Source organism: Megascapheus bottae, chromosome 4, assembly GCF_031878675.1.
Source record: "Megascapheus bottae isolate mThoBot1 chromosome 4, mThoBot2.hap1, whole genome shotgun sequence".
Taxonomy (NCBI): Eukaryota; Metazoa; Chordata; class Mammalia; order Rodentia; family Geomyidae; genus Megascapheus; species Megascapheus bottae.
Window position 1 is genome coordinate 6,374,861 of NC_143512.1, and position 15,598 is coordinate 6,390,458.

At 38.4% G+C, this 15,598-nt stretch overlaps 1 protein-coding gene across 1 annotated transcript; it reads left to right on the top strand.

The window, feature by feature from the left end:
• Positions 1-2,214: 2,214 nt before the first annotated feature.
• On the top strand, positions 2,215-12,684 carry Spink1 (serine peptidase inhibitor Kazal type 1). Its single transcript, XM_090331085.1, has 4 exons — positions 2,215-2,322; positions 4,525-4,556; positions 5,641-5,747; positions 12,588-12,684. The coding sequence occupies exons 1-4, from the start codon at positions 2,268-2,270 to the stop codon at positions 12,631-12,633; spliced, it is 240 nt and encodes a 79-aa protein (XP_090187211.1). The 5' UTR covers positions 2,215-2,267; the 3' UTR covers positions 12,634-12,684.
• The last annotated feature ends 2,914 nt before the right edge of the window (positions 12,685-15,598 follow it).

The following is a 15,598-nucleotide window of genomic DNA, read 5'->3' on the forward strand; positions in this document are numbered from 1 at the left end:
CCAAATCACGCAAAGCAAAGCCCTTCGACAGAAGGGCTAGGAGACATGGGAGAGAGGAGGAAACATATTTGTATTCTGTAACCGTTCATTTGTTCTGTGGACAGAGCTTTGAGGAAGGAACAATTGATGTTAATCAAACACTGAAAGGCAATCGTGGAAACATAAAATAAAGGCTATGGAGGAAAGTCAAGGTTGTTTTCATCTTAAATATGACAGTGAGAGATGATTATATCTGCAACTAAATTTACCCTGGACATAGAGCCAAAAAGAGATGGTACATGGCTCAGGGAAAGGGAAATATCACAGAGAACATGCAGCCTTAGCTTGAGCAGTCAGTTTGAAGGTAAGACAACACCGTCAACATGCATAGAGAGGAACGTACTGTTGACAAGTGAAGACAAAACACATAGTGTTGGAGTGACAACTGAATGATTAGATGAAAATGGCCAATCCTGAAAATACTTACTATGTGCTCAACAGCTTTTCCTGCCCTGACCCCTCCCGGCTCCCTTCATACTGTGTCCTGGCTTTCTCTCTATCACTTTCTAGCATCTACATTGTCACCCTGGATGAATGTCTGAGCATGTCAGCTGATTTCTGCCTCAGATGCTTTGCCTTTTTCTCTACCCGAGATGGATATCCTGGTTCAATTTCAGTCAATAAGACCCTCTCTGAGCCCTTTCTCATAAAATATCTCCCACTTGCCCATCTTCTCCAGGATTTTCATCATGATCTTCCTTATAATCTGATATATTCTACCAACCTTTGTTATTTCTTCATTTGTTTGTTTCTGGGCCTTCCGATAAAATGCCTTAGAAGCTCTAAGAAGACTTAGATTTGGTCATTTCTATTTACTAGTACACCTGAAGAGATGAGCACAGTACTTAACAGACATCAACGCAAGGAAAAGATCTGAGATTTTACCCTACTTTGGAAACTAACACATCAAGTTGCCAAATGAAATCTGGCAGAAGACACAGACTTCTGGGTTGGAAACCAAGATCTTAATCTTTCTTTAATAATGGCCAAGACTGTCACGGTTTCTTCTGATTTCCCAAAACCCCTAGTTTTCATAGCAAATTGTGAAAGGAATTAGTGATGTCTGCATTCCTGCAATACATGGGTAGAAGATGTGACGTCTACCGAAAAGGGCGGTAAATCTCCTTGAAGTTTTCCCTAGGAAGTGGTATGTATATTCATTCTAGAAAGTAAACAAACTACCCTTGATAGCAAAAGACGATGCTATTTTCATTTTCTTTTTTTTTCATATATTTTTATTGTAATTAATAGAAGGGTTACATGATATTTGCCAGACAGAAGGTGCATTAATTCCCATACATTGATACCCTTTCACATGTCTTGGTCCCCATTTCCCTCCACTTCACCCCCACCCCTCATCTTGTTTCCCCCCTTCCCTATCCAATTTCAAATAACCAAATACAAATATATCCGCTATATCAGGTGACAAAATGAGATACTGTAACAATATGAGATAACCAAGGGACAGCAAAAGAGATGAGAGATAACATAGTACCTTAAGGACAACAATCATTCATTATATGGCTTATGTTTCTATATCCTAGAGATCCTTTCAAACCTGATTGAAACAAGGGTGATTGATGTTTCTGCTTCCAAGACATGCAAGACCAAGAGATTAGTCGTCTACCACCCCATAGCACACTTCCTTAGCACGGGACATTGAGTAATCAATCCTTGATTATTTCAGTTTCCACATAAAGCAATTGAGGCACAGGTAAAGGGAAGTCACTTTCTAAGAGCAGATAGATAGATGCTTGGCAGATCTAGCCAGCTCTAAGCACAAACTTCAGAACACCACGTCTTGCCTATCTCTAACTCACCCTTTCTTCACTATTTGGCCAAGCATGAACAGGTAACAGAAGAGACACCTGCTCATGTATTCAGAAGAATGGAGTAGACAGACGTTTGAGTTCACCTGGCTGATAAGATGGGAAGGGCTGCCCCCTTATCACAGAAGTGAAGTGATCAAACTAAGTTACCAGAACTGTTTCCCTCACTGAATTTGGGCCAACTCTCTGCTTTCACATCTGGCATGCAGGTGGCCTTCCCCAGGCTTGAATGCCAGACCATGAGAGAGTCAATCAATAACCAAGGGAAACCTGTTACATAGTACAGCAGGTGGAGTCTAAGTTGCCCCCTATCTATATGACTCTATAGTTCCAGATCCTGCAGAGAAGTAGCAGATTCAGTAGAAGTTCCAACTGACCTCTGGACACAGAGCTGCAGCAATGAAAGCAGCGGGGATCTTTCTGCTCAGTGCCTTGGCTCTGCTCAGTCTATGTGGTAAGGTGTTGTTTTAATTTAATATATTTTTTCTAAATTGGTACATCTTTCCGATCATTTGCTATACTGAGCACAGTACAATCAGAGATCGGACATGGCTTCTTGCTATGACTGCTCTGATTCATCTTTCAGTCCCCACTAGATAAATAAAGGTCAGTTGGTGGCAATTACAGAAGGAAGAGAATGCAAATAATATAAGAAAAACCACTCAAGTATGACATGCTTGTGAACTAAAAGGTTTGGCTATAAGGAAGCTGACTCTTTGTGAGGATCATAGTGGAGAATTATTTTTTTCTTTTTTCTTAAATACTTTACTAACTCTGCAAATGCTTAGGGCCAATTTACACAATTGAAATTCTTATGAGATTCTATGGTATGGACAAAAATAAATGGATGTCACTTATTCCATATAAAAGGCATAGGTTACCTGATTTTTCTTCTTCTTTTTCATCTGCAAGATGTCTGGAGGGAAAACTGTGCATTTGAATAGAGAGCATTACATAAATCCCCAAACCTAGTCTTGAAAATGTCAGCAGACAATTGTGAACATGTACAATTGAGATCCGTGTGCTCTGTCATTGGAAATAATTCACATTTTAACTTCATCTTTAATTTAGAAGATGAATAATTTGAGAGCCAAGTCAGCACTTTGCTGCAAAATGAAAAAAAATGTATCATTTCTGGTATTTTAAAAAATTTACTAGCAGAAATGTTTTTCCCTCTCCTCGGGTATATTAATTAGTATATAAAATACCTGTTCTGAGCACCTGTTTATCAATTTTAGGTTTATATAAATTCTCATAACCAATGGAACCAGGCACCAACATCTCATTGCCTGTAATTCTAGCTATTCAGGAAGCAGAGCTCTGAGGATCATAGTTCAAAGCCATCTCAGGCAGAAAAATCTGTAAGACTCTTATCCAATCAGCCAGCACGTCCAGCTCCTGAAGTGGAGCTATCGATGCAGCCTTGAGCAAAAGAAAACAAATCCTACAATAACAACAGTTAAACTGTTCTTCTCTGGTCTCTCTAAGACTGTTAAAATTAAACCTAATCATCTTTGATATTTTCTCCATTGGATTTACATTTTTACTTTGTTTTCTTCCCCCTTAATGCTACCAAGACCTGATGATTTGGAGAAAATGCAGTGTCTATTGTGACTATTCATAAATTCAGAAAAGGCACTTGGTGTAATGCAGTCAGCTGTGGGAAAAAAGTATTAAGGAACTGGTGGTGAATTAGCAAAAGAACCCCATTGTTGAAACTGCACATGTAAGATGGGATTGCATCAGAAAGCCTGCTTGCTGCTGCTGCTGAACTATAAAGATATGTATATATATACACATACATATATACATATATATATTCCAAATCTCCATTCATAAACCTAGACAAGGATGCGTAGACTTCCCTAATTTTTTTTGCCAGTCCTGGGCTTAAACTCAGGGCCTGAGCACCGTCCTTGGACTTTCCCAAGGCTAGAGCTCTACCACTTGAGCCTCAGCACCACTTCCGGCTTTTTTCTAAGTGTGGTACCAAGGAATCGAACCCGGGTCTTTGTGCATGCTAGGCAAGTACTCTACCACTAGGCCAAACTCCCGGCCCATACTTCCCTAATTTTGTGAGCAAAACTCCAGTGGTTTGTGAGAATGATAGCAAGCCTTCAGAGGATATTTGCTATCTGCCTAATTGAAATAATGTAATATTTCAATTATTTAGTACCATTTAACTATTATGTATCTTTTTACAAAATGCTCTGGGGATTTGAATCCAAGGCTAATGATTTCTTTAATAGTTTGTGCATTCTATAATGACTGGTGCTCTAACTGGGAGCCATATCTTAGGCCCAGCTTTTGGCTGATTTTGTTTGTTTGTTTGAGGATGGATTCTCACAAGCTTTTCCATCTTGTTTGGTGTCCAAGTATGACTTACTGAATCTCGACCCCCTAAATAGCTAAACATACGGACATTAGACATAGTCAAAGTTTTTATTAATTTTTCTTCAAGATGTCATTAAGGAGTGAGTGAGCAAAGAATAGTCATGATTCCTTGAAAGAGGATCAAATTAAGAGGAGGTGGCAAGTGGAAAGTGGTAACAAAGAAGCCACAGTCTTCAATGAAACAGTGTTCTCTGCTAAATCTGAAAATATCTGTCTTGGTTCTTTTGGGGTCTCCCTAACATGCTTGATTTATGTTTTCTAGGTAATGCCACAGCTGACTCCCTGGAGAGAAAGGTAAAGAGAAATGGATAATTTCTCCTGCCTCCCCTTCACAGAATAAACATGTTAGATCCCCAAACTACAAGGGTAAATCTAGCAGTCACCTTTTGGTTTAGCCTCAAATCAAGAGTCGGAAAGCTAGGGAGGTTACACCTGTAGATGTAGCTCTCCTATGCTAATATTTGTATGTTGAAGGTCCAGGTCACAAATATGTGGACAAATCCTATGCAGTTGTCCAATGCTTTATGGGAGTTTTTACATTCAGCTCTTAAGAGTTTGGGATGGATTCCACTTTTAGCAATTCCTTTTCAAGCTCTCAAGTCCACTCTAGCCCATTTGACCAAATTGTTATAAGGTTCTCCAGATCATAAAGGTGCACCTCTGATTTATCATGAAGAGTAGAAATGGTTAGCTGAGTTTTTCCTCTGGAAAAAGATTTAGGTCTTATTTGTCCATGTTTTCCGTCCCCCTGATTCGTTTTAGTTCACTCACACTCGTCTTTCCTAAAGCACGCTAAGTCCCTGTGTATCTTTCACTGTTGGTCTTTGTGCTTTCTCTGCACCAACACTGAAAGCTAATAACCATCAAATGACTGTTTCAGACTGTGCATTGTCCCAAAGGCTGTCACATTTTAATCTATATCAAGTCTACATGAGAAAGGGTATCAATGTATGTGAATTAATGCACCTTCTATCTGGCGAATATAATGTAACCCTTCTATTAATTACAATAAAAATATATGAAAAAAATTGAAAAAAAAAGAAATACCCGAACTGAGAGAAGTCAGCATCTAGAGTAACTGAACTTGAGGCTTATCTGACAGCCTTATGAACATCTCACTATAGTCCTGTCTCATAGGAGGTAAGTGACTGAGATTGAGGAAGGAGCCAACAGAGTCATCAGTCTCACAACTTGGACATAGCAGCAGTAGGCCTTTAGATTCGATGTTCTGACTTCAGATCCCTTGCCTTACAACATTCAGTGTCACTGTTGCGTAACAGTCATGTTCTCAAAGAAATTAAAGCCTCCTTAATATTTTTGCTATGAATCCAAGAAATGGATAGTTATAGAAAATAATGGTGTTTAATTATATTTTAAGGCTAATTGCAATGAAGAAAATAATGGATGCCCCAGGATATATCAGCCAGTCTGTGGCACTGATGGAATTACTTATTCCAATGAATGTATACTATGTGCTGAAAACAAGTGAGTACAAATGTTGGCTTTTATTTATTTGTTTATTTAGTTATTTATTAGGTACTTTTTCTGGTATACTTTAAATCATCTCTAGCTTACTTATAAGACCAAAAAGTTTAAAGGTTACCAAAGCATCATTCTAATGTATTATTGAGGGAATAACTACAGATGTCTTTCATTCAGATGCAACTATCTAGCTCTAACTACATTTTTTTATTAGAAGCTGGTTGAATCAATAGATGTGCAACATTGACTTTTAATATGCATTTTAATTCACTGCTTTCAAACTTTTACATATTTTATCTTTCTAAAGCCAAATCCAGTGTACTAAAAGCACAAATTCTGTTTCCTCTTTTCCTGTATTTGATAGGCTCATGTAATCTAAAAATCACCATTAATTTAAAAACCTATATTTTTATAGGAAAACTTCAACACTTGAATTTTTAAAAGCCCATATACATAAACACCTTAAAGTTGAACAAATAATTTTTAGGATAACAAAAATGATTTTGTTTTTCCAAGACCCCAAAGATTTAAAGTTGTACACTGTAGACATGGATGAATAAAAATATTTACTTACTAGGCACCAGTGGATCAGGCCTGTAATCTTGGCTATTCAGGAGGTTGAGATTTGAGGTTCATCGTTCAAAGCCACCCTGGGCAACAAGGTCCGTCCCCATGATACTCATATATACAAAAACTAGATGGTACCTAGGCCCTGAATTAAAGTCCATGAGTGATAAATATAAATATATAATATGCATATATATATACATATATGTTCATTCATGGATAAGAGAGCCAAATTAATGAGGATTATTTTTTTCCTGAAATGTCCATAATTGGGTAAAGGGAATCAACTGTAAGCATCCAGATGAAGAAATTCCCACAGGTTTTTGTCTCTTACTCAACAACCGTATGCTTATTATGAAGGTTCATGGGCACATATAAAAAAACACTTATAAGCTGTGGCAACTGCCAACAGAAAAGAATAAGTAAAATATTATAGAAATAAAATAGAGATAATAATGTCTTTGTGTTAACGGTTCATAAAAGATTCATGAGAAGCATACCATTTTTTTTCATGTGTAATTCCTGTTCATTTATTGCTGTCTTGAGAAACATACCATTTTTGAACCAGAGTCTACATGTTGGCATCACAGAATAAAACCATAGCCCAGTTGATAAATGTGTGAGACAATCAAAACATGAGAAAAGACTCAATTATTCTGGGACTGATTTGAAGTGGAAAGCTTTTACTTAACCTCAAGTCATTGTAAATTTCTATTATTCCTCAAGATGAATTTCCTCCTCTGAGGTAGTTTAAAATGATTTCAGGAATGTCTTAGAGTTTGGCCAGGATTGAAAAATAAGTCACCAGAATGAAAGGACTGACATTCTAAAGTTTCAAACCCAAACTTTTGCTTTCTGGCGAATCTGTTTCTATCATAAAGACATGTGAAAGGAACTTACCACCACTTGTTCATTTTCTCAGGTCCTATGTTTTTGACAGTAACATCAAACTTCAGAGGCTGGGAGTTTGGCCTAGTGGTAGAGTGCTCGCCTAGCATGCATGAAGACCTGGGTTAGATTCCTCGGTACCAAATACATAGAAAAAGCTGGAAGTGGTGCTGTGCCTCGAGTGGTAGAGCTCTGGCCTTGAGAAAACCTAAGGACAGTGCTCAAGCCCTGAGTTCAAGCTCCAGGACTGGCAAAAAAAAAATCAAACTTCATTATTTCCATCCAAAGGGGTGGAGAAATGTAACAGAACAGCTTACTCGTGGGGAAACGTCCACGTGCAAAGATCAAAAGACCTATTTTTGAGTAAAACATGAGGAAAATACTATTAGAGGGCAGGGCCACCTTTAAAACATTCTCATTCCTGCTTGCTCATTTTATTTTTTGAAATCGGTATAAACGTGAGAGCAACATATGAATGCCAGAAAAAGTAACACATCTTCCTGTGTATTTTGTTCCATAAAAAAATTAGGTCTATAAACAAATTTAGTTTTTCTAAATATAACTCATTTCTTTTTTTAAGAAATTATTTTTAATGTAAGGGTGATGTATAGAGGGGTTACTATTACATAAAGAAAATAATGAGTACCTCTCTGTTGAATGCTGTTACCCACTCCTTGTTTTCTCCCACTTTACCTCCCCCCACCTCCACTCCAAGTTGTAAAACACACCACTATTGCACTGGTTCGGCCTTTGTCCTTTGTCTCACCATTGTGTTAATCCTTTCCCTTCTTCAAATCAGATAAATATATGTACAAAACATAGGGTACCAAAATTTAAAAATCACTGACAACAGAGGATAAACCAAAGGGGAAAATATGAAGGGAAAAAGAAATAACTTCACACTGTACCTTAAAAACAATAGCAAAAAGATAATCAAGAAAAACTTCTTATTTCCATACCTTGGAGTTCATTTAAATTAGCATTGTTTTATTTATTTTTAATATATATTTTATTGTAATTAAATAGAAGGGTTACAATATATTCATCAGATAGGTGCATTACTTAACAGTCATTGTTACCCCTTCTCATGTTTTTGTCCCCATTTCTCTCCCCCAACCCCTCCTCTCATCTTGTTTTCTCCCCTTCCCTATCCTAGTTCAAATAAACAAATAAACGTATATACAATATATCAGATACCAAGGTGAGTAACAATATGAGATAACCAAGTGACAGCAAAAGAGATGAGAAATAATATAGTACATTAAGAACAACAATCATTCATTATATGGCTCTTGTTTCTGTATCCTGGAGGTCCTTTCATTTAGCCTCATCCTATATAGCCTTTTGTATATAGGTTTTGCACTATTGTAAACCGCTGCTAGAAGAGTTCAAGGTTTCTACTAATTATGAAAAATGAGGCAAACCATTGAGCCTCTGTTCCTTTAAGTCTGGCTTACTTCACTTAATATGATTTTTTCTAAGTCATTCTTTCTGACAGCAGCATAGAATTCCATTATGTATAAATACCACATCTTGTTGATCCAATCATCAACAGAGAGGTATTTGGGTTGGTTCCATATATTCGCTATGGTAAATACTGCTGCAATGAACATCGTTGTTAAATTAGCATTATTTTATAGGGTCATATGTGCATAGCTATTGAGCTCTGGTGATCCTCTACTAGAAGTATCATATGTTAATTGTTACATAGAGCCCATATTTTTTTGAAGTTGACTTACTTAATATGATTTTTTTCCAAGTCTCTTCATTTCCTTACAACTGACAACACAACACATTTCTTATGGTTCTATATTGCCTTTATTTCTATTGCCATTAAATGCTCCAAATGGATTTATTGCTCAGAAACTAAAGCAAGGCTATGAGCCTTTGTGTTGGCTTTTTTTATTCTTTTTTTTATTTTTTTATTGTTATTAATAAAAGGGTTACAAGATATTTGCCAGATAGAAGGTGCATTAATTCACATCTATTGATACCTTTTCACATGTCTTGGTCCCCATTACCCTACCCTTCACCCCCCCTCATCTTGGTTTTCCCCCCTTCCCTATCAAATTTCAAATAACCAGATACAAATAAATCCAATGTATCAGATAACAAAGTGAGATACTATACCAATATGAGATAACCAAGGGACAGCAAAAGAGAGGAGAGATAACATAGTACATTAAGGACAGCAATCATTCATTGTATGGCTTTTGTTTCAATGTCCTGGAGGTCCTTTCAATTAGCTTCATACTATATGTCCTTATGTATCAAGGTTTTGCTCTATTGCAGATCTCTGCTAGTAGAGCCCAAGGTTTCTATTGATTATGACAAATGAGGGAAACCATTGAGCCTAAGTTCCTTTGAGTCTGGCTTACTTCACTTAATATGATTTTTTCTAAGACTTTCCATTTCCTAACAAATGAGGAGGTGTCGTTTTTTTCTGACAGCAGCATAGAATTCCATTGTGTACAAATACCACAGCTTGTTGATCCACTCATCAACTGAGGGACATCTAGGTTGGTCCCATATTTTTGCTATGGTGAATAATGCTGCAATGAACATTGTTGTGTTAGTGGATTTAGTATGCCCTAAGTTTCTGGATGGTTGGGTAAATGCCAAGTAGTGGAATTGCTGGGTCATAGGGGAGCTCTATGTTTAGCCTTTTGAGGCACTGCCATACTGCTTTCCATAGTGTTGAACCAGTTTGCACTCCCACCAACAGTGTAGTAGTGATCCCTCCTGGCCACATCCCCTCCAGCATCTGTTATTATTCGTTTTCCTGATCCTGGCCATTCTAACTGGAGTGAGGTGGAATCTTAGAGTTGTTTTGATTTGCATTGCTTTTATGACCAGAGATGTTGAGCATTTCTTCATGTGTCTATAGGCCATTTTTGTTTCTTCTTCAGAGAAGACTTTGGCCCATTTTTTAATGGGATGGTTGTTACTTTGGGGATTAGTTTTGGAGTGATTCAATTTTTTGAGCTGTTGATATATTTTAGATATAAGGCCTTTGTCCGCTGTTTGGTTGGTGAAGATCTTCTCCCACTCTGTAGGCTTCCTAATTAATTTACTAGCTATGTCCTTTGCCATACAAAAGCTCTGCAGTTTAATGCAGTCCCACTTATCCAGCTTTTCTCTTATTTGCTGTGATTCTTGGTCCTTATTAAGAAAGTTTCGACCTGTGCTAAGGAGGCCTAGTGTATCTCCTATTCCTTCTTGTAAAGTTTTCAGTGTGTCGAGTTTTACCTCCAGGTCTTTCATCCATTTGGAGTTAATTCTAGTGCAGGGTGATAAAGAAGAATCCAACTTTAGTTTTCTGCAGGTGCTTAACTAGTTCTGCCAGCACAACTTGTTGAAGAAGCTGTCTTTCTTCCAGTCAATTTTTTCTGGCTCCCTTGTCAAAGATTAGGTGGCTATAGGTCTGTGGTTTAATATCTGGATCCTCAGTTCTATTCCATTGGTCTTCAGGCCTGTTCTTGTGCCAGTACCAAGCTGTTTTGATAATTATAGCTCTGTAATAGAGTCTAAAGTTTGGAATTGAAATTCCTCCAGCGCTGTTCTTTCTAAGAAGTGTTTTTGCTATACGGGGTCTTTTATTATTCCATATGAAATTTTGGATTGCCTCTTCTATTTCTTTAAAGAATGCCATTGGGATGTTGATGGGTATTGCATTGAATTTGTAGATAGCCCTTGGCAAGATTGTCATTTTCACAATGTTGATTCTTCCAATCCAGGAGCATGGGAGATTTTTCCATTTCCTTAGTTCTGCTTTAATTTCCTTTTTCAGGGTTTTAAAATTTTCATCAAAAAGGTCCTTTACATTCTTAGTTAAGCTAATTCCTAGGTACTTTATTTTCTTTGAGGCTATTGCGAAAGGAGTTGCTTTCCTGAGTATTGCCTCGTTCCTCTCACTGTTGGCATAGAGGAAGGCAGTTGATTTTTGAGGGTTAATTTTATAGCCTTCTACCCTTCCAAAGTTTTGAATCAGCTCAAGGAGCTTGGGAGTAGTCTATAGGATTCTTTAAATACAGAATCATGTCATCTGCAAAGAGGGATAGTTTTACTTCCTCTTTCCCTATTTGGATCCCCTTTATGCTTGCTTCTTGTGTTGGCTTTTGATGTTAAACAGGGGCCTGCATTTTGCAGTCCCTATGTTTTTTAGGTTTCTGGTAGGAATATTATTTCCGGTGGTGTTCTGTTTCTTCTATTTCTTCCATGATCCTTAGGAAATTTGCATTGGCATATTCTTCTGTACTTCATCACTGTCTAACAAGATATTTTGCAATGATAGAAATGCTTAGATAAGCTCATGAGGTAGTAAGCTCAAGAGGTAGTAAGTTTGATCTGCATCAATATATCTGTATACAAGATAAGTCTTTCTCTCTCTCTCTCTCTCTCTCTCTCTCTCTCTCTCTCTCTCTCACACACACACACACACACACACACACACACACACACACACACACAGAAATGCTCTCTATCTGTGCTAATGCAAGCCACTAACCTCAATGTTCTAATCCTTAGAATTTTAGTGTGGTTAAGAAAGCTGAGAAATTGAAATTGTAATATTACTTAGCTTTTAATTTTGATTTAGTCCAATGTGGATAGTAAACACACAGAATTACCGTGAAGAGTACAGCCATAGAGAACACGTTGGTCCCTGTGCTCTGTTAGTTGTTTCTGCTTATGTATGAAACTGATAATGAGACGTTGATGCTTATTAGACAGGACACATTTAAATTCCATTGCTAATGTGAGCTAAAAGCAATCTCTTAAAATGAAGAATCATCAATGGCCAGGAAAATGTTCTCTAGTGACAGAGAAGTAGAAGAATGTTTGCAAACCTACTGGTTTGTCCCAAGTAAGGATGATATATCTGGCAACAGCCGTTAGAGAAATGACTTCAGGATTCAACACTATTTAGGTTAGAAGAGAAGAAATGGATGTAAGAGAGGAACTGTGGAGAAATAAGAGTTGGAAGGTAATCTGTGGGGAGAGAAGGGTGCTTAGAACTGGTTGGCATAGACACCTGATTCCTTTCATGAGACCTCTCTGATTCAGATCTTCTTTTTTCTGTACTGAAGTGGCAAACAACTAGAAGATGCTGCCACTGAAGTCAGAAACATGGTAACAAGCAAGGACAAAGGAGGCAACAGTGGATTTGAAATTAATTTCAAGAACCTATGTAACACCCACTCAATCTATAAAAGCCATAAGGATGTTTTTTCTCTCCTAATGCATTCCTGGCAATCAACAAATAGTTGTTGAATATATGAGTAAGACAAAGATAGAGAAATGGGAACACATTTTAATCCTCTCTATTTAAAATACAGCTGATCTTTTCAGTGAAGTTTAAACTGATTTTTTTTCCATTCTCTTCTACAGAAATCGCCATGTTGCTGTCCGCATTCAAAAATCTGGGCCTTGCTGAAAATCAGAAACCCTAAGTGACCCATGATGGCTGGCTAGCCTGATAACTGAATAAATGCATACAAATATACCTTGTTTCTATCACCTTTTTTTTCTTCAAAGTCTTATAAGGGACTCAAACAAACCTCAGAAGAGACTGAGTTTTACCAGTCTGATTCTGTTATTTCAGGTAGGATTTCTGTCATAATACCCTTTCCTCCCCATTTTCCTTATATTTGGAAGCCCATGTCTCAGAAAATGTGATTACATTTATTAAATGAGAGAAGGAAGTGGATCACAAACACATACAACTCAACTATCATCTTCAAGAGCAGCTGGAAAACTCTTAGTCCAGAATTTCACTACTAGCTTTATTTCACTGACTGAAACTATCCCTTTGGGCTTTTGGGACACAATTCCATCTATGTACATAGGCAGGGCACTGCCTGTGTGAATACAATGCAGCTTAGTCCTTGAAGAGCCCTTGTGGTGTAACTTGGCGAGATTCAAACAATGTGGTAGAGTTATAACTCAGGGCTGACCTCAAATCCAATGCCACTTCCTTGAAACCACAATCTCGTCTGCATATTACTCCTACAATATTCATTCTCTACAGACTCTATCCTCTTAGGATAAATTGTGTGTGTGTGTGTGTGTGTGTGTGTGTGCACGCGTGTGTGAGCATGTTTATATGCAGTGATAGAAAATAAGGTAGAACTAAGAAGTGCCCCCTGGAGGGGGAGGGGGATCTAAAGAGGGGAAGGGAGGGTTGGGGAGGAGAGGGAAAGGGAAGGAAAATGAGAAGAAAAAGCAGTTTGAAAGCCCAAATTTCTGCAGAATGGAGAGCTGGATATAAGGTGAAGACACACTGAGATGCATAGGGAAGCGTGCTACAGTGGGAACAGATTGTCCAGGAGAAATAATAACTGGAAAGCTAGTCTTACATTTAGAAACAAAGCAGGGTTGTTGTCAGGTCTTCATTTCTTGTGATGCACTCCGGGCACATGCCGTGTGAGTCAACTCTGACCACTAGAGGGTGCTGGCGGCTGCCAAGTGAGTCCTGAACCTTCTCACCCAAGTTCATACTAACAGCAGTTATGGCTGCAAGATGACGCCCTGATATGCTAGAGGACACTTGAAGGGCACCCTATTATTAAGAAATTTTTCCATGGTAGTGATAATAATAATAATACTAAATAACTTAATCACAAAAGGATATATAACTGGACCATTCTTCAAGATTTGAAAAGTGATATTTGGAGATTATAAGCATACACAAGACATAAAGCCCGGATCCTCTACTTCTGTTAGCTCTGCATGGTAGATGGATACCATGTCCATGTTTTTTTTTTTGTTGTTTTGCTTTTTTTTTGCCAGTCCTGGGCTTGAGCTCAGGGTCTGAGCACTGTCCTTGGACTTTCTCAAGGCTAGAGCTCTACCACTTGAGCCTCAGCACCACTTCTGGCTTTTTTCTATGCATGTGGTACCAAGGAATCGAACCCAGGTCTTCATGCATGCTAGGCAAGCATTCTAACACATGGCCAAATTCCCGGCCCTGTGTCCATGTTTTGCTAAGTTTCAAACGACATCCTTTTCAAAGCAGAATGTGTTTAGGGGAAAGGAGGCCATGGAAATGGATGAGAATTTGAAACTTTATTCTGGAAAAGTGATTTAAAAGAAAAAAAGAAGTAGATGATGAATCCTAGTTTCCGCGAATATCGTCAGGAATTAAAAATACTGCCTCTGACTTAGAAAAACAGGGCAAGGGTTCTTTACTTAGGGGAGGACTGCACCCCACTGGTCAGACAGTAGAATGTACAGGTCCACGTAGGGTAGGGGAATTTACCCACAAAGAGATCGGCGTGAACGATAACCAATCATTTTAAACCAAACACGATTCTCATTGGTCCCTTTTTGCACCTGCTGGAAAGAAACCACATAGTTATCCCACAAGCAGGTGGCCAATAAGTTTTACACTATGTAATCATCTAGGCAGCCAAACCGCAATTACAATTAAAACTCATCCCCTTGATTGACCTTCCCTGGACTTTGTGACTGGTTTAAGACAGAAACATACGATTGCTTTACCTCGCATCCCTCTATTTCTGAAACTTCCTCTTTTCTTCTTTGCCAAGGTCAAGGCGTCCTTGGCCTTGCCACTTCAGTTCCCAGTCCAATTTTAGGCTCAGCAAATAAGTTCTCCATGCTGGGTCTTACACATTCTGGCAGGACCTTCAGAAGAGGGTTCCCTACAACATTTCCCAGAACTTTCATGTTCCGACAGGGATTTCTTAGGGAGAGGGGACGTCCAACATTCCCTCATCCTGCCTGCAAACAAGCTGATTCTCAGAATTAAAGGTTGCAGTTTCCAGAACGGGGATGGGACCGTCACAGGCCACATCATCCAGCTTGGGGAAAGAGCTGAGGGTCCAAAAACTGTATCTGAAACTGATTCTTACATAAGAAAATTGGGCTGGACAGAGGGACACCCTCAAAATTCAGTGGGTCTTGTTCAATAATTGGTGGGGGTGAAAATAAGAACTATGAAAGTCTGGCGCGGTGGCTCATGTCTGTAATCATAGCTACTCAGGAAACTGAGATCTAAGGATCTGAGTTCAAAGCCAGCTGGGGCACAAATGTCCAAGAGACTTATCTCCAATTTACCACCGGAAGACCAGAAGTGGCACTGTAGCTCGACGTGGTAGAGCACTAGGCCCAGAGTTCAAGCGCTCCCCCCCCCCCAAAAAAGGATATTTAAACTATGAGAACAGACGTGCTAGCCTTTCTGCATTGTATCCCAAGCTTGTAGTATCTAACACCTTGGAAGTGCTCAATTAACATTCTTTTTGTTATACACATGAAACTTAAAATTAAAACCTTTTACTTGAAACCAAAACCTTCTACTTGATTAACCGGGTATGGATTACAGAGAGGCTGATTTGGGTTTGTGAGAATGTATGATATTAAAATAAAAGGGGCTCTGATTT